The following is a 25000-nucleotide window of genomic DNA, read 5'->3' as shown; positions in this document are numbered from 1 at the left end:
ACGAGAGCTCCTTCGCCCACCTGTCCAGCCTGCAGGTGCTGGACATCGGCGGGGGGTCCAGCGACACCCCCTTTAAGAGAATGGACATGGATGGGGAGGACGAGACGGAGGAGGAGGAGGAGGCATCATAAACCTCCTGACTTTGGAGGGTCTTTTTGAGTGAGAGCGTACCTGAGGAAGGTCCGGGACTTTTTTCTGGTGCAGGATGCCGGATGAAGTTTGTGTCCTGGTCCGGGCTGGTTGGGACCGGAGCGTCACGGGAATCAAACATGTGAGCTTTGCGTTTGTCTAACAGCATATAAAGCACATGACAACAACCGGCCCCTCTTTTGTCTGTCCAACACAAAGAGACACAACATCAACATCTGTAAAATACACAAAAGGAGCGTCTTTTAACCAATCTTCTCTTAAATTCAATGACCAGAATTCAAATCTGATGATTTTTGCAATCAAGCAGCAAATGTGACATGTTGGAATAACACAGTTCATTTATTACACAAGCATCATTAGCCATTAGAACACACACCATGCATACAAGTCATCACATGTTATACACGCATCATTAGCCATTAGAACACACACCATGCATACAAGTCATCACATGTTATACACGCATCATTAGCCATTAGAACACACACCATGCATACAAGTCATCACATGTTATACACGCATCATTAGCCATTAGAACACACACCATGCATACAAGTCATCACATGTTATACACGCATCATTAGCCATTAGAACACACACCATGCATACAAGTCATCACATGTTATACACGCATCATTAGCCATTAGAACACACACCATGCATACAAGTCATCACATGTTCATGCATACAAGTCATCACATACATGTTCTTTTTTTTTAAGCAATAATATGAACATCAAACGTAGCTAAACCCTTTTCCTTGAAACTACGCTGCGTGACGCATCTATGACATCAAGTATATTCAAACTAAAACTGAACGTTGAGTGATGATGTCGTCAAAGACTGAAACGGTCGCAGGTTGTCATAGCAACCGTGTGGTGTGCCCCCCCCTAGAGCAGTGTTTTTCCACCTTTTGTGAGCCAGGGCGCGTTGAAAACATCCCGAGGCACACAGCCAGCAGAAATCATTGAAAAATGAAACTCAGATATTGACAATAAAAAGTCGTTTTTGCAATTGTTGGATATGACTTTAAATCATAACAAGCATGCTTCACTATAGCTCTTGTCTCAAAGTAGGTGTACTGTCACCACCTGTCACATCACACTCTGACTTATTTGGAGGTTTTTGACGTTTTTTTCTGTGTGTCGTGTTTTACTTCTTGTCCTGCGCTCTTATTTTGGTGGCTTTTCCTGTTTTGTTGGTATTTTCCTGTAGCAGTTTCACGTCTTCCTTGAACGCTATTCCCCGCACCTGCTTTGTTTTGGCAATCAAAACTATTTAAGTTCTGAGGACGCTATCCTTTGTGTGGACACTGTTGATTGTCATGTCATGTACGGATGTACTTTGTGGATGCCATCTGCTCCATGCGCTGTAAGTCTTTGCTGTCGTCCAGCATTCTGTTTTTGTTTACTTTGCAGCCAGTTCAGTTTTAGTTTAATTTTGCATCGCTGTCCCTAAGCTTCAATGCCTTTTCTTAGCAGCAACTTTTTTTTATTTTTGGTTTAAGCGTTAGACACCTTTTTACCTGCACACTGCCTCCCGCTGTCGTCTGCATATTGTGATCACGACAAACCACGTTCCCGACATCTACAAAGCAATTAGCTACCTGCTGCCACCTAAGAGTACTACATTGTTACTCTGCCGAGCTCTAGACAGCACCGACACTTGGCACATTTGCGGATTATAATTACTGGTTTGCAAAAAATATTTTTAACCCAATTAGGTGAAAGTACATCATCTCCCACGGCACACCAGACTGTATCTCACGGCACGCTAGTGTGCCGCGGCACAGTGGTTGAAAAACACTGCCCTAGAGGCTGAGAGCGGTATCGTGACAACATGACGCAGCGAGCTGATGATCCTCCGTCATCATCTGGTGGTGCTTTAATGCCCTTTGATCTTCTTGTAGACAAAAATTACAAAATATTTCTAAAAATGATAATGAATAGTAATACTGATAATATCCCTTTAATTGGCAGAGACAGAAGTCCGCCAATATTCCCAGGCCATAAATGAATGGATGGATGGATGGATGGATGGATGGTTGGATGGATGGTTGGATGGATGGATGGATGGATGGATGGATGGATGGATGGATGGATGGATGGATGGATGGTTGGATGGATGGTTGGATGGATGGATGGATGGATGGAAGGACTTGTTGTTGTTGTGCTGGACTTGTCAGTGTCTGGCACTCCCAGCTGTCTTAAGGCAGAATCAAACATGTGACTTTGGATCCAGAAGCTCCAGTGTGGTGCAGGTCCACCAAGAGGACATCAAATGTTCCTGAGGATCATTGTGACGTCCTGGCTGCTCGGACAAGAAACAAAAGATGGAGGACCAGCTGGTGCGTGACCTCCCGTGTGCGAGTCAGCCAATAGGTTGCAGTCCAGGAGGAGACGCCTAGACGTTGGTCTCCAGTCCGTTCATGTCCACCGTGCAGTGGTCTTTGTGCTTCTTGGGGTGCCTCGGGGGCACACGGGGCTTCTTCCTATCCGGCGGCGGCCGCACGCCCTCCTCCAGCTGCATGAGGCGCGCCACCTCGGGGGGCACCAGGGCGTGCTTGGCCCCCGAGGAGGGGAGCCGGTAGTTGCCGTTGTTGCTGTGACAGTTCATGAGCGCGGCCGTGTTGGCCACCGGCTTGCTCTCGCAGATGAGCGGCACCTGGACGCCACACGGAGGTGAGCATACAGTACCAAGTCACACCTGTTACATTATTTTTCAACATTTCCACAATAGCAACAACACAGTGGAACCTCCATTTACAAACCCCGTTTCCATATGAGTTGGGAAATGGTGTTAGATGTAAATATAAACGGAATACAATGATTTGCAAATCCTTTTCAAGCCATATTCAGTTGAATATGCTACAAAGACAACATATTTCATGTTCAAACTCATAAACTTTTTTTTTTTTGGCAAATAATCATTAACTTTAGAATTTGATGGCAGCAACACGTGACAAAGAAGTTGTGAAAGGTGGCAATAAATACTGATAAAGTTGAGGAATGCTCATCAAACACTTATTTGGAACATCCCACAGGTGTGCAGGCTAATTGGGAACAGGTGGGTGCCATGATTGGCTATAAAAGTAGATTCCATGAAATGCTCAGTCATTCACAAACAAGGATGGGGCGAGGGTCACCACTTTGTCAACAAATGCCTGAGCAAATTGTTGAACAGTTTAAGAACAACATTTCTCAAGCAGCTATTGCAAGGAATTTAGGGATTTCACCATCTACGCTCCGTAATATCATCAAAGGGTTGAGAGAATGTGGAGAAATCACTGCAGGTAAGCAGCTAAGCCCGTGACCTTCCATCCCTCAGGCTGTACTGCATCAACAAGCCACATCAGTGTGTAAAGGATATCACCACATGGGCTCAGGAACACTTCAGAAACCCACTGTCAGTAACTACAGTTGGTCGCTACATCTGTAAGTGCAAGTTAAAACTCTCCTATGGAAGGCGCAAACCGTTTATCAACAACACCCAGAAAGGCCGTCGGCTTCGCTGGGCCTGAGCTCATCTAAGATGGACTGATGCAAAGTGGAAAAGTGTTCTGTGGTCTGACGAGTCCACATTTCAAATTGTTTTTGGAAACTGTGGACGTCGTGTCCTCCGGACCAAAGAGGAAAGGAACCATCCGGATTGTTCTAGGCGCAAAGTGTAAAAGTGTCAGGGTTGTCCCTGACAGTTTGGTCAAGTTTTAGTTTTCCTCTGCGTTTGTCTTGGTTTCCTGTTCTTAGTTTCCTGTCAGTGCTTTTATTTTGTCTTCATTTCCTGATTCTCCCTGAGTGCTTTGTCCCCTCAGCTGTGGCTGATTGGCACGTGGCCACACCTGGTGCCAGTCAGCCAGCTGCTTATTTAAACCTGTCCTGCCCTCCAGTCACTGCTGGATTATTGTCATTGTAATTCTTGTCATTGCAGCTCCTAATCTGTTTTGTCGTTTATACCTGAATCCTGTAGCTGTTGGCAGCGTGCTGTATTTTGTTCCTAGTTCCTGTTTGCTGGATCCTGTTTCCCGTTTTCCAGTTTGGCTCCTAGTTCCTGGTTTGTGTCTTTTCTTTATTTTTACTTTTGGACATTAAATAATGTTTTCTCGCACTATGCCTGCCATCATCTCTGCATGTTGGGGTTCGTCATCAAAAAACTTTGACAAAAAGCTAGGATGTGTGATGGTATGGGGGTGTATTAGTGGCCAAGACATGGGTAACTTACACATCTGTGAAGGCACCATTAATGCTGAAAGGTACATACAGCTTTTGGAGCAACATATGTTGTTATCATGGACGCCCCTGCTTATTTCAGCAAGACAATGCCAAGCCACGTGTTACATCAACGTGGCTTCATAGTAAAAGAGTGCGGGTACTAGACTGGCCTGCCTGTAGTCCAGACATTGAAAATGTGTGGCACCTAAAATAGCAGAAGGGAGACCCCCGGACTGTTGAACAACTTAAGATGTACATCAAGCAAGAATGGGAAAGAATTCCACTTCAAAAATGTGTCTCCTCACTTCCCAAACCTTTACTGAGTGTTGTTAAAAGGAAAGGCCATGTAACACAGTGGTGAACATGCCCTTTCCCAACTACTTTGGCACGTGTTGCAGCCATGAAATTCTAAGTTAATTATTATTTGCAAAAAAAAAATGAAGTTTATGAGTTTGAACATGAAATATGTTGTCTTTGTAGCATATTCAACTGAATATGGCTTGAAAAGGATTTGCAAATCATTGTATTCCGTTTATATTTACATCTAACACCATTTCCCAACTCATCTGGAAACGGGGTTTGTATGTATAGTATGTTCTTATGTTATGCACTCACCCCGTCTCCCTCCTTCATGAAGTCTTTCCTGCAGATGTGCGCCATGATTCCCGTGGCCAAGGCGTCGCCCATGACGTTCACCATGGTGCGGAATCGGTCTCTGCGGGGGCGAGGGGGAAAGGTGACGCATTCCAAAGACGACCCCAGTCGACGGAGGCGGGAGAAACTTACAGCGCCCAGTCCACGGCGATGATCAGAGTGATGTCATCGGTCGGCAGGCCCACAGAGGTGAGCACGATCACCATGGTGACCAGTCCGGCCTGAGGGATCCCCGCGGCACCGATGCTGGCGGCCGTGGCCGTGATGCTGCAAAGGAGGATGGGGGGCACACATTTATTATTTGTAACTTTAATAACAGCATATACGCTCTTACATTAGCCGCTAAGCTACATGTCCTTGACTTCTATACACATGTGTTTGTATCATGTGCTGCCATCTGGCCCAGGACTCGCTGGAAAGAAGGAAATGTTGTATCCCAAAGGAACCTTACTGGTAAAGCAGGACGAGCGGGGGTCAGAGGTCAGAGGTGAGGCAGTAGCGTGATGGGAATGTATGGAGGTCACGTGGGGGCTTTTCCCCACGGATAAGCGGATCACTTGCAGTATGGCATTATGAAGCAACACGTGGTGAGGAAAATAAACAGCAGAAATGTGATGGATGTAAATACACCAGGACTAGTTACTAGTGAGCGACTACACTACTCGCCGTCAAGCCACAATGTTGGAAGCTAAAATAGGCTATTTACAGAAGTAAAAGTCAGCTTTTTTCTTTCTTAGGAGAATATTTGTGTGTGCACATTTATTACGTGAGTACATGAAAACATCATATTTCCACACATTGACATAAGCTGTTGATTTTCTTAGGCCAAACCTTCCCTTACACCAGGGGGCGGCAACACAAAATGTTGAAAGAGTCACATTGGACCAAAAATACAAAAAACTAATCTGTCTGGAGACGCAAAAAATGGTAAAAGTCTTATATAAGTGTTATAGTGAAGGCAACATATGATGTAAGTGTCTATATTAGCCTACTATCAAAATGACTTTAAAAGTCTTATATAAGTGTTATAATGAAGACAACACATGATGTAAGTGTCTATATTAGCCTACTATCAAAATGACTTTAAAAGTCTTATATAAGTGTTATAATGAAGACAACACATGATGTAAGTGTGTGTTACATGGCCTTTCCTTTTAACAACACTCAGTAAACAGATGCTGGCTTTTACACTTTGCGCCTAGAACAATCCGGATGTTCTTTTCCTCTTTGGTCCGGAGGACACGACGTCCACAGTTTCCAAAAACAACTTGAAATGTGGACTCGTCAGACCACAGAACACTTTTCCACTTTGCATCAGTCCATCTTAGATGAGCTCGGGCCCAGCGAAGCGTTTCTGGGTGTTGTTGATAAATGGCTTTGGCTTTGCATAGTAGAGTTTTAACTTGCACTTACAGATGTAGCGACCAACTGTAGTTACTGACAGTGGTTTTCTGAAGTGTTCCTGAGCCCGTGTGGTGATATCCATTACACACTGATATGGCTTTTTGATGCAGTGAGGGATCCAAGGTGTGTAATATCATGGCTTACGTGCAGTGATTTCTCCAGATTGTCTGAACCTTTTGATGATATTACGGAGCATAGATGGTGAAATCCCTAAATTCCTTGTTGAGAAATGTTGTTCTTTAACAATTTGCTCAGGCATTTGTTGACAAAGTGGTGACCCTCGCCCCGTCCTTGTTTGTGAATGACTGAGCATTTCATGGAAGCTGCTTTTATACCCAATCATGGCACCCACCTGTTCCCAATTAGCCTGTTCACCTGTGGGATGTTCCAAATAAGTCTTTGATGAGCTTTTTCAGTCTTTTTTGCCACTTGTGCCAGCTTTCTTGAAACATGTTACAGGCATCAAATTCCAAATGAGCTAATATTTGCCAAAAATACCAAAGTTTCTCAGTGTGAACATGAAATATCTTGTCTTTGCCGTCTATTCAATTGAATATAAGTTGAAAAGGATTTGTTGTATTCTCTTTTTATTTACCATTTACACAACCTGACAACTTCACTGCTTTTGGAGTTTGTAAAAGTGGGGTGTGCAAAAACGATCATGCAGCAGAATATGGCGGCCGCTCCACTGACCTGATGGTGATGATCTGGCCAAAATCCAGCTCGTAATTGTTGACCTGAGCGATAAAGATGGCCGCCACGGCCTCGTAAAGCGCCGTGCCGTCCATGTTGATGGTGGCGCCCACGGGCAGCACGAAGCGAATGATGCGGCGATCGATGTGGTTGTTCTCCAGGAGGCACTTGAAGGTGATAGGCAACGTGGCGGAGCTGCCGACATTCAAAAAAACCGCGCTCGTGATCACACCTCCATGTGCTCGCCGTTGAGGTTTGTTACCTGGAGGATGTCGCCAGGGCGATGAGCAGCGCCTGCAGGATGCCGCGGATGTAAACGATGGGGCTCTTCTTGGTGATGAAGAAGTACATGGCGGGCAGGATGAAGAGGCCGTGGAGCACCAGGCCAAACACCACCGTGACGGCGTAGAAGCCCAACTTCTTGCCCATGGCCGACGGGTCGCTCATCTCCAGGATCTTACCGGCCACCAGGAACACGATCCCAAACGGGAAGTACCTTGCGGGCCAACAGGCACAGGAGCACAATGGGATTAGCGTTCGGGCAGGAGCCAACTCAAGAGAAAAACATGTCATCGTTCCCTTGAGGAGTTTTTATTCTGTGCTTGGACTCACCAAATAACAATGGCCACAATTCGGAGCACGGCCTCATTTAGACTCTGGCAGAAGTTGACCAAGGCGCTGCCGTTTGGACCCATCCTGCCCAACATGATACCTGCCAGAAGTCCATAGGTTCAAACATCACAGCAATCCCCAGTTGAGGGCCACTTCACTTTAACACTATTATTTATTGCTGTTCAACCTCCATCACTCAGGCTTTTGAGTTTTTACAAGCTGCTTTTGATGTCATCCAGGCTCGCTTATTTGATCTTAAATTGGTTTTAAATACAGATAAAAGCAAGGTAATGGTCTTCTCTCATTCAAGGGTGCTACTGGAAAATATTCCAAATATTGTAACATCAAATGGAAACCCTATAGAGCAGGTCTTAAATGACAAGTACTTGGGTTTTACTCTTGATCAGGAGCTTTCATTTAAAGTCCATATTAACAACTTGGTCTCTAAGCTTAGGGTAAAGCTTGGTTTCTTTTTTAGAAATAAAAACTGCTTCTCTCTTAAAGTCAGAAAGAAATTGGTGACAGCAACTATCTTGCCTGTAATTGATTATGGAGACGTGCTTTATTTTAGTGCTTCATCTAAATGCCTCCAGTCCTTGGACACTGTTTTTCATTCAGCACTAAGATTTGTTACTGGCTGTCGTAGTCTCACCCACCATTGTCAACTGTATATGAAGTCAGACTTATCTTCATTGAGTGCACGCAGATACACACATTGGCTGACTATCATTTATAAGGCTCTTTTAGGTTTAATACCTCCATACTTGTGTACTCTGTTACAAAGAAAAAGCAGCTCTTACGCATTACGTTCTAACAATTTGTATGTTTTAACTGTTCCTCATGTACGGACTGAATTTGGCAAAAGAGCTTTTGGCATTGCTGCCCCTATGGCATGGAATGCATTGCAGACGAAACTGAAACTTACAGAACTACTTCCATTTGGAGCCTTCTGTTCTGTCCTGAGGGACAAACAGCGAGAGACGTTTGCACAGTGCCTGTGTTTTTAAAGATGTAAATCTCTGTTGTTTTACGGTTCTCTTATGTATTTTAAAATGTATGTCTTAATGTATTTATTTTGAAACTGCTCTGTGACATGTGCTGTTGACCTCTTGGCCAGGTCACCCTTGTGAAAGAGATCTTGATCTCAATGGGTTTTCTTATCTGGTTAAATAAAGGTTCTATAACACACAATAATGGAGCAATTTGCCTCCGGATTTTATTATTCATTATATCAATTGTTTAGTAAAAACTTTACATTTATACAATTTTACTGTAAAATATAGTGGGGGTTTTTACAGTAAATAAAACAGTACCACTGTTTTTTGGGGGAGGATTTACGGAAAAAGCTGGCAGCTTAGTTGTCAGAATTTTAGTGTTAAATTGACATTGTTTATGGAAAAACAGTACAAGTTCTTTTTTTATTCCGGCAACTTAGCTGCCAGTTTTTCTACCGTAAAAAACAAACGTACTGTCTTTCCATCTACAGTTAAAAACAACAACTATAGATTTTACAGTCAAAAGCTGGCAGCTCAGTCAACAGAATTTTAACGCAAAAAAACAGTAGTAGTTTTTTTCAATTTCCAGTAATGTGCTGTAAGAAACAACGTAAAATGTATTGTCGCTTGTATTCATTTGCTGGGTAGTTTGCTGTAAAGTTCAGTATTTCTTTTTTTTTTAAAGACAAAAACGTGATTGGAAAGTATGATGATATACTGTAATATTTATTGCAATAATGGACACTATTAAAGTTTAAAAAGGCATGCAATTTCAAGCAGAACATATATTTTTTCTGTCAAAATGTAAAAAACCCATTACCATATTTTGCGGACTATAAAGCGCACTTAAAATCCTTTTGTTTTTTCCTCAAAACCCGACAGTGTGCCTTATAACCCGGTGCGCCTTAATATAAGGAACAAGTTTGGTTGTGCTTACCCACCTCGAAGCTATTTTATTTTATTCTACTAAGTGTGACCAGTAGATGGCAGTCACACATAAGAGATACATGTAGGCTGCAATATGACTCAAGTAAACAACACCAACACTTTAAATGTTCCATTAAAATTATAGAACATTACACACAGCGCTCAAAAATCTATCCAAATGTTTTTGTAGGACTTTGGTAAGCTATGAAGCCACACCACTTGATGTGCTTCAACATAGGAGTATTATTATGCTGTGTGTATAAGGTAAGACATATTATCTTGTGATTTGTTTCACAATATTATGCAAAAGCAACTTTTCTTATCTTCTGGTACCTGCTGATGTATATTTGGGATCTGCATAAGTCCTGACAATGTGCGCACGTCTGACTTTTTAGTCCGTGTCGACACCGTAGTGGATAATCTTCTTCTTTTTCTCTATCTTCTTGTTATGTGACATTCATCCTCCACTGTTGCCATATTTAATATAAAGTAGTGTCAAGTTCTTACTTATATGTGTCAGTAAACTCACCATGAAAGCACTAAAACATACCGGTGTAGTGACTTTACATTATTCACCCAAGGAACTTTACTTATTAGAGAGTTCCGGTCACGGGACACATTTCGGGTGTTGTTGTTGCACTAGTGAGCCACGGATGAGGAGATGCTGCTCCGTTATTGATTGAAGTAAAGTGTGAATGTCATTAAAACAGTTAGCGCCATCTTTTGACACTTCTTCCACTCCCGTCCTTGCACGCTACACCGCTACAACAAAGATGACGCTGTCCAAGTGGAGGCACGTAAATAAGAGCGCCCACAAAACAGTGCATCCTGAAGAGACTGTCAGAAAGTGAGTTGAAGATGACGTGTAAAACATCAACTATGCAACATTTTGAGCAAAGAAGCAGCATTACATGTTATGTAGACCACAAGGAAGTCTTTTACATTTAGAAAATAATCATAATAATATGACTCCTTTAATGTGCCCTGTAATCTGGTGGCCTTTTGTATGAAAAAAGATGAAAAATAGACCATTCATCGGCAGTGAGCCTTATATTCCGGTGCGCCCTATGGTCCGGAAAATACTGTACTTATAGTGAGAAAATATGAAGTACTTTATTGCCACATATCATTTCCAGGTGTTTGCGGGCCAGATCTTGAGTTTGACACCTGTGCCCTAGTGGCTGTGAGCTGAATTGCTCTGTTCCATGAGCTCACCTTTCACCTGATTCCAGAGGTGGGTAGTAACGCTCTACATTTACTCCGTTACATCTACTTGAGTAACTTTTGGGACAAATTGTACTTCTAAGAGCAGTTTTAATGCAACATACTTTTACTTTTACTTGAGTATATTTCTAGAGAAGAAACGCTACTTTTACTCCGCTCCATTTATCTACATTCAGCTCGCTACTCGCTACTGATTTTTATCCATCTGTTAATGCACGCTTTGTTTGTTTTTTGGTTTGTCAGACAGACTTTCAAAGTAGGATCTATCGCATGCTTGCGTTTCACCAATCAAATGCAGTCACTGGTGACGTTTGACTCCGTTTCACCAATCAAATGCAGTCACTGGTGACGTTTGACTCCGTTTCACCAATCAGATGCAGTCACTGGTGAAGTTTGACTCCGTTTCACCAATCAAATGCAGTCACTGGTGACGTTTGACTCCGTTTCACCAATCAAATGCAGTCACTGGTGACGTTTGACTCCGTTTCACCAATCAAATGCAGTCACTGGTGAAGTTTGACTCCGTTTCACCAATCAAATGCAGTCACTGGTGAAGTTTGACTCCGTTTCACCAATCAAATGCAGTCACTGGTGACGTTTGACTCCGTTTCACCAATCAGATACAGTCACTGGTGAAGTTTGACTCCGTTTCACCAATCAAATGCAGTCACTGGTGAAGTTTGACTCCGTTTCACCAATCAAATGCAGTCACTGGTGACGTTTGACTCCGTTTCACCAATCAGATACAGTCACTGGTGAAGTTTGACTCCGTTTCACCAATCAAATGCAGTCACTGGTGACGTTTGACTCCGTTTCACCAATCAAATACAGTCACTGGTGACGTTTGACTCCGTTTCACCAATCAGATACAGTCACTGGTGAAGTTTGACTCCGTTTCACCAATCAAATGCAGTCAATGGTGACGTTTGACTCCGTTTCACCAATCAGATGCAGTCACTGGTGACGTTTGACTCCGTTTCACCAATCAAATGCAGTCACTGGTGACGTTTGACTACATTTCACCAATCAAATGCAGTCACTGGTGACGTTTGACTCCGTTTCACCAATCAAATGCAGTCACTGGTGACGTTTGACTCTGTTTCACCAATCAAACAGAGCCAGGCGGTCACAAGATTAACTGCACAGAAAGTTTCAGCGGCAACAAGCTTAAGCTTACATGAACTCAACGTCAAATTTGAGGAAGCACATGGCGGTAAGTAACGTTAGTAGACATTTTGGCTGTCACCGTAGGCTGATGTTAGCTTCCCTGCTATGAATCACTGTCAAATGTACATCGTGTGGGGACATTTATTAACGCACTGCAGCCTCATAGACAGACACACACAGACACACACACACACGCACAGTCGCACACACACACACACACACACACGCATGCGTACAAACACCAATCAGAAGTGCAGAGTGTGTTCCCAGATGCAGCCCACACCTATCAGTTTATGGTTTGCGTAAAGGCTAACTTGTTATTTTCCTTTGTAATCTCTGCCTACTGAGCCTATGGTGCTGTTAACTTATTGTGGCTCAATTTGCCTTCATTTTTTTATGTTAATGTATTATTATTTAATATATATTATTGTTTTAGTTGCTTAAGAGATATTCCTGGCTCTGAATTTGCTCATTGCTATTTTTATGTTTTTGTGCATTATTTGTTGGCGTCATCATTAAACGAACAGGTTACTCATCAGTTACTCAGTACTTGAGTAGTTTTTTCACAACACACTTTTTACTTTTACTCAAGTAAATATTTGGGTGACTACTCCTTACTTTTACTTGAGTAATACATCTCTAAAGTAACAGTACTCTTACTTGAGTACAATTTCTGGCTACTCTACCCACCTCTGCCTGCTTCCAGTACAACAATCATTCCGTGCTTCAGAAAATAAGAAGAATGTAAACAATACCCATGGTGGCAGAGAAGATGACGATTCCCAGGACGTTCATCCCATCGCTGGTTCCTTCCCTGGTGCGAATCAGCACGTCGGGGGGCGGAGTCAGGTCCAGGGAGAAGTTCTGGATGTCGCTTCCGTTGTCGTCCTGGATGCCGTAGATGAGCGCTCTCCTCGTGGTGGACTCGGACTGCGCCTGACCCAACGCGGGCTTGTTCTGCACGATGTACTGGCTGCTGGTTCGATACTGCCGCAAACAGAGCACGACAGACTTGCGGCGGCGTTCTGAACGTGATGGCGGACACGACGGGGAGTCAGATGGAGGGGCAGGATGGGCGGACATGGTGACAAGCAAGATGGCCAACGATGTGGGTCACACGATGCGGGACGAGATGGGCTTGTGTCAGGGAGTCACCTGTTGGAACGTGGCCTGGACCAGATTGGACGGGAACATGTTTCTGCAGAGATACAATGATGAGCTAAACACTTCATGGCTCAGAACCAAGCAGGACTTGAGAGAGACGGCCTCACCGGATCAGGTCCAGCAGAGCGTCGGCAGAACTCATGATGGGCTTCCCGCCCTCCTCCGAGTCCTCCTTCTGGGCGGCGCCACCCGGGTGGATGATGGACACCATGACGATGCCCACGATGACGGCCACAAAGGTGGTCCACAGGTAATAGGACACGGTGATGAGACCCAGTCGACTAGAGCACTTGGCGTCCAGCGCCGCCAGGCCCGACATCAAACTGGAAGAGGAACACGACAGAAGTGGAAAAGGTTCTGCCACGCCGTCGCAACCAAAGAAAAACAAAATGTTGGAATACCGGGCGGGGTCAGTACCTGGAGACGACCAGAGGCAGAATCAACATCTTCAGCATCCTCATCAGCAGCTCACCAGGAAACTGGAAATATTTGACTTCCTGTCAGGAGGCGTAAGGTTGTGAGAACATGAGCACCTACGTGTGCTACAACAAGTATGGATCATAGGTCACCATCAAGAAGGGACAATTATATTTCATTCAAACTAACTTCATGTCTTTTTACTTCTCTTTGGAGCCACACCGGGACATCACCACGTCAACAATGTCACACACTAACTCCCTGGACCTCTTTCAGAGATGTCAAAAGATGAAGAAAAATATATATTTGTTGTTTTAATATATTTTCTGTAGGAGGACAAACATGACACAAAGCTTCCTAATTGTTATAAATGCCACAGTTTATATTAAACATGCTTCACTCATGAGAGGATTTGCCAAGCACCGTTTTGTCCTACTCATTTCAGCGGTCCTTGAACTCATCGTAGTTTGTTTACATGTACAACTTTCTCCAACGCTGCCACAAAAAGTCATGTTTTATGCCACTCCTTCTCTGTCTCATTTTGTCCACCAACTGTTTTATGCTGTGCGTGAATGCACATAGGTGAACTTTGTTGATGTTATTGACTTGTGTGGAGTGCTAATCAGGCATATTTGGTCACTGCATGACTGCAAGCTAATCAATGCTAACATGCTATTTAGGCTAAATGTATGTACATATTGCATCATTATGCCTCATTTGTAGCTATATTTAATTTCCTTTACTTATGTCCTCTGTGTATTTAATCTATATTTGCATGTCTCATGACACATTATCTGTATGTCATATTGGCTGCATTTCTCATAGTTGTTTGTGTGCCATGTTGTTCCAGACCACAGCAAACATTACCCAGCTTGCAAAGATTGTAACAAATATATTAGAAGAAGATGTTTCCTTTAACTTGGACACACACATCTATACCTTTAACTTGGACACACACATCTATACCTTTAACTTGGACACACACATCTATACCTTTAACTTGGACACACACACATCTATACCTTTAACTTGGACACACACACATCTATACCTTTAACTTGGACACACACACATCTATACCTTTAACTTGGACACACACACATCTATACCTTTAACTTGGACACACACATCTATACCTTTAACTTGGACACACACATCTATACCTTTAACTTGGACACACACACATCTATACCTTTAACTTGGACACACACACATCTATACCTTTAACTTGGACACACACATCTATACCTTTAACTTGGACACACACATCTATACCTTTAACTTGGACACACACATCTAAACTGAGCCAGTAATTTCCAGAAGTTATCTCACCATCTGAGAAGCCTCCATTTTACTAATGTTTTCCAATGTTGTAAAAATGTGTAGAATGAAAATTTAAATACAACATTTCTGTCAACAAAGATTTGCGTCAGCATTTGATAGTAGGCTAATATAGCTAATATAGACACTTACATCATGTGTTGTCTTCATTATAACACTTATATAAGACTTTTAAAGTAATTTTGATAGTAGGCTAATATAACTAATATAGACACTTACATCATGTGTTGTCTTCATTATAACACTTATATAAGACTTTTAAAGTAATTTTGATAGTAGGCTAATATAACTAATATAGACACTTACATCATGTGTTGTCTTCATTATAACACTTATATAAGGCTTTTCACTTTTTGCAGCTCCAGACATATTTTTATTTTTGGTCCAACATGGCTCTTTCAACATTTTGGGTTGCCGCCCCCTGCACTAAGACATTACCACTGACATCAAACACTGATTAGTAACACTGATTGATGCAGAACAACTCGTTATAGGAACAGCTTGGTCCCAGCCACAGCTATTCTTTTAAACAAGTTATAGTTACATTGCACATATTTATTCATTCCTCGTAGTCTTTTATCCTACTGTTTTCTATTCTGATGCCAAATCTGTATTTTATTGTTCTTCTTTTCCTGGTCCCGGTCCCAAGCAGCCTGTGAGTACTTTGTTATGTTGTGGTTTGTTTTTACCACTATTGTTTATTTTAATGTCTATTCAGATGCCATCCTCAATTTTTACACTACAACAGCAAATTAACCAACAAGTATAAATAAAGTCACCTTGAACACTGGGACATCATCAAGTCAGCGATGTGACATAATCAACAATGTGACATCCTCATGTCAACATCAAGTCAACACTATGACATCATTATGTTTATGTTTCCTGCATTTTATGCTTACAATATGTTGCAAAATAATTGGAAATTGACTAAGTTTGTATTCATGAATACTTTTAATACCAATCACTTGTTTTTGATTGTTTTAATGTTAGAGTATTGATCTGTTTTTGATGTAACTTGTGTTCTACCTGCTGCTACCTCTTGGCCTGGACTCCCTTGAAAAACAGATTCTTAACTTCAAAGGGATTTTCCTGATTAAATAAAGGTTCATAAATATATAAATACACAATGTGACACCATCGAGTCAACACCGTGACATCAACAATGACACCAAGTCATTATGACATAATGGAAACCTGTGACATCACCAAGTCACCAGTGTGACATCAAGTCACCAGTGTGACATCAACACCATGACATTATAAACTAGTCAATCAGTCTGGGAGCAAAGACCTAAGCCTGGCCCAGCCTCACTTAAAAAAGTCCTGAATCCAGACCACGCCCAAAATGTAGTCGCTTCTTCTTTATCCCATTTCTGACATTTCCGAAAGTAAAAAAAATAAATTTGCAGATAACCTTTTGAGCCATCTATGGTGGAATGAAAGAAACAGAGTAGAGCCTCATGTCAGTAATCGTCTCTGTGGGTAAAACGCAAGTAGGTGTTAATATATGCTACCAAAGTAGACCTTATCTGGATCACACCCAAAATCTCAGTTGCCGTTCCTTATCCCATTTATGACATTTCTTAAAAGTTTTATGAAAATCCGCTGAAAATCGTCCAAACTAACTAACGAACCAACAGCAATGATTACATAACCTCCTGGCAGAAGTAGCACGTCAACACTATGACATCAAGTCAACATGATGACATCAACAATGTGACATCATCAAGTCAACACTATGACATTAAGTCAACATGATGACATCAACAATGTGACATCATCAAGTCAACACTATGACATCAAGTCAACATGATGACATCAACAATGTGACATCATCAAGTCAACACTATGACATCAAGTCAACATGATGACATCATCAAGACAACATCATCAACAATGTGACATCATCAAGACAACACTATGTCTTCAAGTCAAGTAAAAATTACTATGTCAACAATATGACATCAAGTCAACATGATGACATCGACAATGTGATGCAACCAAGACAACATTATCAACAATGTGACATCATCAAGGCAACACAATGACATCATCAAGACAACACTATGACATCAAGTTAACATGATGACAACAACAATGTGACATCATCAAGTCACCACTATGACATCAAGACAACATAGTGACAACTACAACGTGACATCATCAAGTCACCACTATGACATCAAGACAACATAGTGACAACAACAACGTGACATCATCAAGTCACCAGTGTGACGTCAATTTAACACAATGACAACAACAATGTGACATCGAGTCACCACTATGACATCAGGACAACATGATGACATCAACAATGTGACATCATCAAGACAACACCATGACATCAAGTCAACATGATGACATCAACAATGTGACAACATCAAAACAACACCATGACATCAAGTTGACATAATGACATCAATATTGTGACATAATCAAGTCACCACTAGGACAGCAAGTTAACATAATGACATCAATAATGTGACATCATCAAGTCACCACGATGACAACAACAATGTGACATCATCAAGACAACACCATGACATCAAGTTAACATAATGGCATCAATAATTTGTGACATCATCAAGTCACCACTATGACATCAAGTCAACATGATAAAAACAACAACGTGACATCATCAAGACAACACTATGACATCAAGTTAACATGATAAAAACAACAACGTGACATCATCAAGACAACACTATGACATCAAGTTAACATGATAAAAACAACAACGTGACATCATCAAGACAACACTATGACATCAAGTTAACATGATAAAAACAACAACGTGACATCATCAAGACAACACTATGACATCAAGTTAACATGATAAAAACAACAACGTGACATCATCAAGACAACACTATGACATCAAGTTAACATGATAAAAACAACAACGTGACATCATCAAGACAACACTATGACATCAAGTTAACATGATAAAAACAACAACGTGACATCATCAAGACAACACTATGACATCAAGTTAACATAATGGCATCAATAATTTGTGACATCATCAAGTCACCACTATGACATCAAGTCAACATGATAAAAACAACAACGTGACATCATCAAGACAACACTATGACATCAAGTTAACATAATGGCATCAATAATTTGTGACATCATCAAGTCACCACTATGACATCAAGTCAACATGATGACATCAACAATGTGACATCATCAAGACAACACTATGACATCAAGTTAACATAATAATAATGTGACATCATCAAGTCAACACCATGACATCAAGTCAACACCATGACAACAACAATGTGACATCATCAAGACAACACCATGACATCAAGTTAACATAATGACATCAATAATGTGACATCATCAAGTCACCACTATGACATCAAGACAACACAATGACAACAACAACGTGACATCAAGTCACCACTATGGCGTCAAGACAAAACAATGACATCAATAATGTGACATCATCAAGTCACCACTATGACATCAAGACAACACAATGACAACAACAACGTGACATCAAGTCACCACTATGGCATCAAGACAAAACAATGACATCAATAATGTGACATCATCAAGTCACCACTATGACATCAAGACAACACAATGACAACAACAACGTGACATCAAGTCACCACTATGGCATCAAGACAAAACAATGACATCCATAATGTGACATCATCAAGACAACACAATGACGACAACAACGTGACATCAAGTCACCACTATGGCATCAAGACAAAACAATGACATCAATAATGTGGCGTCATCAAATTAACAATGTGACATCATCAAGTCAACACTATGACATCAAGACAACACTGACATCAACAATGTGACATGATTAAGTCACCACTATGACATCAAGTTAACATAATGACATCAACAATGTGACATCAAGTCACTACTATGCCATCAAGTCAACATGACATCATCAATGTGACATCAAGTCAACATGACGATATCAACAATGTGACATCATCAAGACAACACTATGACTTCAAGACAACACAATGACATCATCAAGACAACACTATGACATCAATAATGTGACATCATCAAGTCAACACTATGACTTCAAGACAACACAATGACATCATCAAGACAACACTATGACATCAATAATGTGACATCATCAAGTCAACACTATGACTTCAAGACAACACAATGACATTATCAAGACAACACTATGACATCAATAATGTGACATCATCAAGTCAACACTATGACTTCAAGACAACACAATGACATCATCAAGTCAACACTATGACTTCAAGACAACACAATGACATCATCAAGTCAACACTATGCCGTCAAGTCAACATAATGACATGATCAAGTCAACCCTATGACATCAAGTTAACATGACATCATCATTGTGACATCAAGTCAAAATGAGCACTGTGACATCATCAGTGTTGGTGTCATAATGAACAGGAAGATTGGGAGCGGTCAAACGGTATTGGGGCTGACAATAAAATGTGTGCGTGGCGTCGGGCGGCACTAGAACAGATGTGACACGTTTCCGGGTCGGACGGTTCTGGTGACAGTTGGGCGGCAAATTGCTGATCCGACAGGATTTTGCCTTGTTGCAGTGTGACGCAGCAGCTGTTCCCCATCAGCTGTCGTGTTCTGCAGCCAGAAGTGGCGGCGCCGCTCGGTCCAAATCAATCTGGCAGCGGGTCAAGAGTGGGGGGAAAAGCCGCTTTGCTTCCAGGTCCTAACTGCGTGCTTAAAGGAGGAATATTATTGGAGCTGGGAACGCTGAATGAAGATGAGGATCAACTTTATTGTGCTTCACACCTTTTTGTGTGGCCTGCACTTAATTGCCCTGACAAATATTAACACAGAAAATATTCACATTTGACTTTTACAGCCTGTGTACTATATTTCATATAATTGTGACATCATTGCTAATCGGACAACAAAATATGAGAAATCCTGCTGCGAGGCGCACAGTACTCTGGCTCACCCTGAAGGTGGCCTGTGTGAGCTTTAGTCCTTTAAGAATTTCACAATAAAATAACATAACGTTTCCTGTAGCAGGATAGTGTTATGGTATTATTGCACTGCATGACTCCAACTGTCCAAATGTGTCTGTGTCCAAAGGTAACAAATCTAATATTTTGCAACATTTGGAGCGCCGTTTTGTAACCGAATATGAAGAAGGCATGTCACAAAATAGACTCAAACTATTTTTAGGATCCTGACGACAACAACAACAACAACAACAACAGGCAGATGAACGGAATCCTTCACACATGCCATATAATATTGAGAGGATTGTGAAGATAACATTACAGATTTATTGTAAAAAAAAATACCCAGAAAAAAGTATTTGACACTATTCTCCTTGAAAGAAATAAAAGGTTTTTTTTATTTTTTGCTTTTAAGGAGAATTTGATATTTTTCGAGGTGTTTCATTCCATTGTTTCAATTAATAGCACTTAATTGTTCATCTGTGCATGTTCTTTTTCGTTACTTGTTTCAAAATGATACAAATATTTACATAAAAACTGAGTTGAGAGTGGAATAATTGTGCATTAACCGAAGTTAAAGTAGAAGGTTCAATTACTTGTGATTTTTGCCAAAATATTCCATCGCGACTGTTTGTGAGCCGCCTCTGAATTCCCCACCCAGAAATAATTCCTCAGCTTTGTTAACCCTGTGCATGGACTTTTGTATACATATAAAAGCAAAACAATATACCTGTATCAACATTGATAAGAGCACAAAGGTTTAGACAATAAATCAGTGCCCTGCTAACCACGAAGCACACATCACTATGATACACACGACAGCAGCGGTCCTCAACATTTTCCAGGTCAAAGCCCCCCGGGCCGATGGAGAGATGGCCCGCAGTTCCAATTGTGTTGGTTTACAGCAGAGCTGGGCAAATATTTTGACTCGGGGGCCACATTGAGAGACAAAAATGTGTCTGGGGGGGCCGTTGCTTAGTGTCTGTGCTGTGTAAAACTGGGCAGGGTAACCACGTAATACTCCATGTCAGTAGGTGGCAGCAGGTAGTTCATTGCTTTGTAAAAGTCGGAATGTGTCGGGTGAGACGAGGATGGTTTGTTGTGATCCCAATATGCAGACCACAGCGGGAGGCAGGGTGCAGGTAAAAAGGTATGTAATGCTTAAACCCAAAATGAACGAAAGGGACAGGAAAAGGTATGCAAAACGAAAGTGAAACAGAACTGGCTACAAAGTAAACAGAGACAGAATGCTGGACGACAGCAAAAACTTACGGCGTCCACAAAGTACATCCGTACGTGACATGACAATCAACAATGTCCTCACAAAGAAGGATAGCAACAACGTAAATAGCCTTGCTTGCTAACACAAAGCAGGTGCGCGGAATAGCGCTCAAAGGAAGACATGAAACTGCTACAGGAAAACACTGACAAAACAGGAAGGGCCACCAAAATAAGAGCGCAAGACAAGAACTAAAGCATTACACACAGGAAAACACCAACAAACTCAAAATAAGGCACGACAACCTGGTGGAGTTACGTTTTTGAATGTTTTCTGCTGGTGGTGTGCCTCTGTTTTTTTTTCATGGAAAAAATGTGCCTTGCCTCAAAAAAGGTTGAAAAACACTGCCATGGACAGACCATCTAAAAAAAAACCGGAATGGAATTTTACAGTTTTTTACTGAATGGGACACCCAGAATGTACATGAAAATAAAGAAAGAGGGATTTACAATATTAACTATGAACAATAAAAGACTGAATATTAACAACGTATGAACATCTTTTACTTGTCAGACCAGCTCCTCCATTGTTTATCTTTTACAATCAAGCAAAACACAACAAAATGTAAAAAAACAGCAAAATATGAATGCAAAGTGTAAAAAACACCTACAATATGATATATTATCACGTAAAAATGTGCTTCCGCATCGTTTTCTGACCCAATTTTTTTTTTTTTATGAAATCAACATAAAAAACACAATATATACATTCTATATCAATATAGATCAATACAGCCTGCAGGGATACAGTCCGTAAGCACACATGATTGTATTTATTTATTTAAATACACCCCCCCCCCAACCCCCCCACCGGTCCGTGGGACAAATTTTCAAGCGTTGACCGGTCTGCAGCTACAAAAAGGTTGGGGACCACTGGTCCAGAGGACACGACGTCCACAAATCATAATATGACCCGGTGCACCTTTTGTATAAAAATAGACCTGAATACACCCGCTCATCGGCAGTGCGCCTTATGGTCCAGAAAATACGGTACTTTTCAGACGTGCTAAACAAAAATGCAAATTAGCACCCGCAGAACAGTTTCAGCCTTGATAAATCACATTGAGCGTGCTGAATATTATTTATTTATTTATCATTTAGTCTCTCAGCTTCCCAGTCATGAGGGCGATCTGATGGACCATATATATATATATCATTATTTTGCTGACTTCTCACGAACCGCATATATTCTGCATATACACTACCGTTCAAAAGTTTGGGGTCACATGTAAATGTCCTTATTTTTGAAGGAAAAGCACTGTACTTTTCAATGAAGATAACTTGAAACTAGTCTTAACTTGAAAGAAATACACTCTATACATTGCTAATGTGGTAAATGACTATTCTAGCTGCAAATGTCTGCTTTTTGGTGCAATATCTACATAGGTGTATAGAGGCTCATTTCCAGCAACTATCACTCCAGTGTTCTAATGGTACAATGTGTTTGCTCATTGGCTCAGAAGGCTAATTGATGATTAGAAAACCCTTGTGCAATCATGTTCACACATCTGAAAACACTTTAGCTCGTTACAGAAGCTACAAAACTGACCTTCCTTTGAGCAGATTGACTTTCTGGAGCATCACATTTGTGGGCTCAATTAAACGCTCAAAATGGCCAGAAAAAGAGAACTTTCATCTGAAACTCGACAGTCTATTCTTGTTCTTAGAAATGAAGGCTATTCCTCTAAATTGTTTGGTTGACCCCAAACTTTTGAACGGTAGTGTATATATATCCTTATTTTGCTGACTTCTGATGAACCACATATATTCTGCATATATATATCCTTATTTTGCTGACTTCTGATGAACCACATATATTCTGCATATATATATCCTTATTTTGCTGACTTCTGACAACCACATATATTCTACATATATATATCCTTATTTTGCTGACTTCTGATGAACCACATATATTCTGCATATATATATCATTATTTTGCTGACTTCAAAAAGGCAATCCTCTGCTAATGACCTTAGTAGATCAGCTTTGCGTGTGCTACCAAGTTTACAAGCAAACCTATAATAAATCAGGCCCTATGTCTTTATTCTCTTCCTCATTACATTTATGCTGCTGTTTTTTTTGTTTGTACAATATGCCGCGGGCCAACAAAACCCGAGATGCGGGCCACACATGACCCCCCCCTCCACCGTCCCCACTTTGGATACTGCTTGTTTTTTAATCATGACGGCAAAATGAGTGTTCGTGTTCGGTTAAAGTGACGTCACACGGGTTCAACTCCATGTCATATTCTTCCCAGTATAAAGAGTACGCAGCTTTACAACGTCGCTGAATTTTGTTTTGACTTTTTAAACTTTTTTATAAGGATGCTCTACATGTGTTTGAGCCAAATGAAGTCGTATTTGTGTATTATATGTATTACCGTGCTTCTTTCACACGGTTGTGGCGACCAATAAAGATATTACCCAGTGGGCACCTTGATGTCGGATTTCAATTGACATTTTTATCCAATTGTTGAACAACATAATTTTCAACGTTTGTTCATGATTTCTTTGTTTAGTTGGTGAAAATTAAGTAAACAAGCCAATGCTAAACTTAAGTAAATTAAACACTGGACAATATGTTGACGTTCCTTTGACATCAATTTGATCATGCTAATTGATTTAGTGTCAATTTAATGACAACTTTAGGTGATCATTTAATGATTATTATTTTTTATGATACTAATTTTCAAATTACATTTACGCATTCGTTCATGGTTTTAAAAAATGAGCAAGATTTCACAGCATTCAACACTATTAATTCTCAATAGAATAATGTATCAACATCTACTGAAATATATATAAATGTAAAAATAAACAGTCTACTTTAGCAATGTGATCAACATACAGTATACAAGTTTATATGTTGTTTCTTATGGGGAAAGACGCTAATGTCTCTTTTTTATGTGTTAGTATATGAGCTAGCTAACTAGCCATTAGCGCGCTAACTTTCTTCTTGTTAGAATAATTATGTATAAATTATCACACAACTTTTATGCTTAAAGGCCGTTGCTATAGTTATTATCAATTGTGCTGAAGTTGTACTTTTCTATCTGTGCAAAGGGACAACTCGCACTCTTGGATTGCGAGTCTTCTCGTATCAGGGTTTGTGGCCTGCTGACTGCCAAGGGCGAACATCGAGTACCGTGACGCAGACAAAGCAGAGACAAGGCGATATCACGACTGTCAGCACGTTTCCATTTCTGAATAATCCTACATTGTGTCTAACTGGGGCTGCTGAGATGACCCCCCTTCCTTCAGCAGCAGCCTCAGTGATGTAACCAGGGACGCCCAAATAAATAGAGGAGCATGTGGGACTGTACCTTAGAGTGTAGGTTGGAACTGTAACTAAGTGTACAGCCCAATACGTCTCTCCTCATGAGTAAAATTGAACTCTGTCTCTGCATGATTCCTTGCTTCTTGTCTGTTTAATAGATGTCATCAGTGTTTGAACCTGACACTTCTCCATAATCCGAGTGTGGTTATTAATCACGATATTTTCAATTGAACACGGTACTAACCGTCTGGAGTTTTACCACGGTTGATCAATAATATGGTTTATGGTCACTAAATGGCAGCTGATGTAACTGAGCCTGGTGAAGGAAGACGGTACACCAGGTGATGGAGGACAGTGGGGGACGGAGGGGCCTCGTGGCGAGGGAGGCGGGGCCTAAAGGCGGCTAAAGAGCTTTTCTGGCAGGCATTAAGCAGCCGCAGCTTAGTTTGCTGTGTGAGAGCAGGATCAACGTTCACAAACATTTCCCGTGTGCAGCTCACACTTTTTCTCCGGA

General features: G+C 41.2%; 2 protein-coding genes across 6 annotated transcripts in view; both read right to left on the bottom strand.

The window, feature by feature from the left end:
• cpt2 (carnitine palmitoyltransferase 2) overlaps window positions 1-501 on the bottom strand; it is a 34556-nt gene extending 34055 nt beyond the window's left edge. For 3 of the 5 annotated variants that reach the window (XR_009824728.1, XR_009824729.1, XM_062038456.1), the window contains exon 1: window positions 1-501. This exon is cut by the window's left edge and continues 52 nt beyond it. Coding sequence is in view for 2 of the 5 variants with exons in the window: in XM_062038456.1 (XP_061894440.1) it covers window positions 1-298 (298 nt within the window). In the remaining 3 variants the exon portion in view is untranslated. The other 2 variants (XM_062038457.1, XM_062038458.1) reach the window with 2 other exon arrangements.
• A 141-nt stretch (window positions 502-642) lies between these two features.
• The window catches only part of slc1a7b (solute carrier family 1 member 7b), a 50301-nt gene continuing 25943 nt past the window's right edge, over window positions 643-25000 (bottom strand). Inside the window, exons 4-13 of the mRNA XM_062038459.1 lie at window positions 13615-13694; window positions 13305-13520; window positions 13189-13231; window positions 12789-13020; window positions 7721-7820; window positions 7371-7604; window positions 7109-7303; window positions 5144-5278; window positions 4973-5072; window positions 643-2813 (exon numbers count right to left, since the gene is read on the bottom strand). Coding sequence (XP_061894443.1) covers window positions 2553-2813; window positions 4973-5072; window positions 5144-5278; window positions 7109-7303; window positions 7371-7604; window positions 7721-7820; window positions 12789-13020; window positions 13189-13231; window positions 13305-13520; window positions 13615-13694 — 1596 coding nt within the window. The 3' untranslated portion in view covers window positions 643-2552. The remainder of the gene's footprint in view (window positions 2814-4972; window positions 5073-5143; window positions 5279-7108; window positions 7304-7370; window positions 7605-7720; window positions 7821-12788; window positions 13021-13188; window positions 13232-13304; window positions 13521-13614; window positions 13695-25000) is intronic.

The sequence above is a fragment of the Entelurus aequoreus genome, linkage group LG27 (genome assembly GCF_033978785.1).
Source record: "Entelurus aequoreus isolate RoL-2023_Sb linkage group LG27, RoL_Eaeq_v1.1, whole genome shotgun sequence".
In the NCBI taxonomy this organism is placed as follows: domain Eukaryota; kingdom Metazoa; phylum Chordata; class Actinopteri; order Syngnathiformes; family Syngnathidae; genus Entelurus; species Entelurus aequoreus.
The sequence above is the reverse complement of the archived record's forward strand: the minus strand, read 5'-3'. Positions and strand labels throughout refer to the sequence as shown.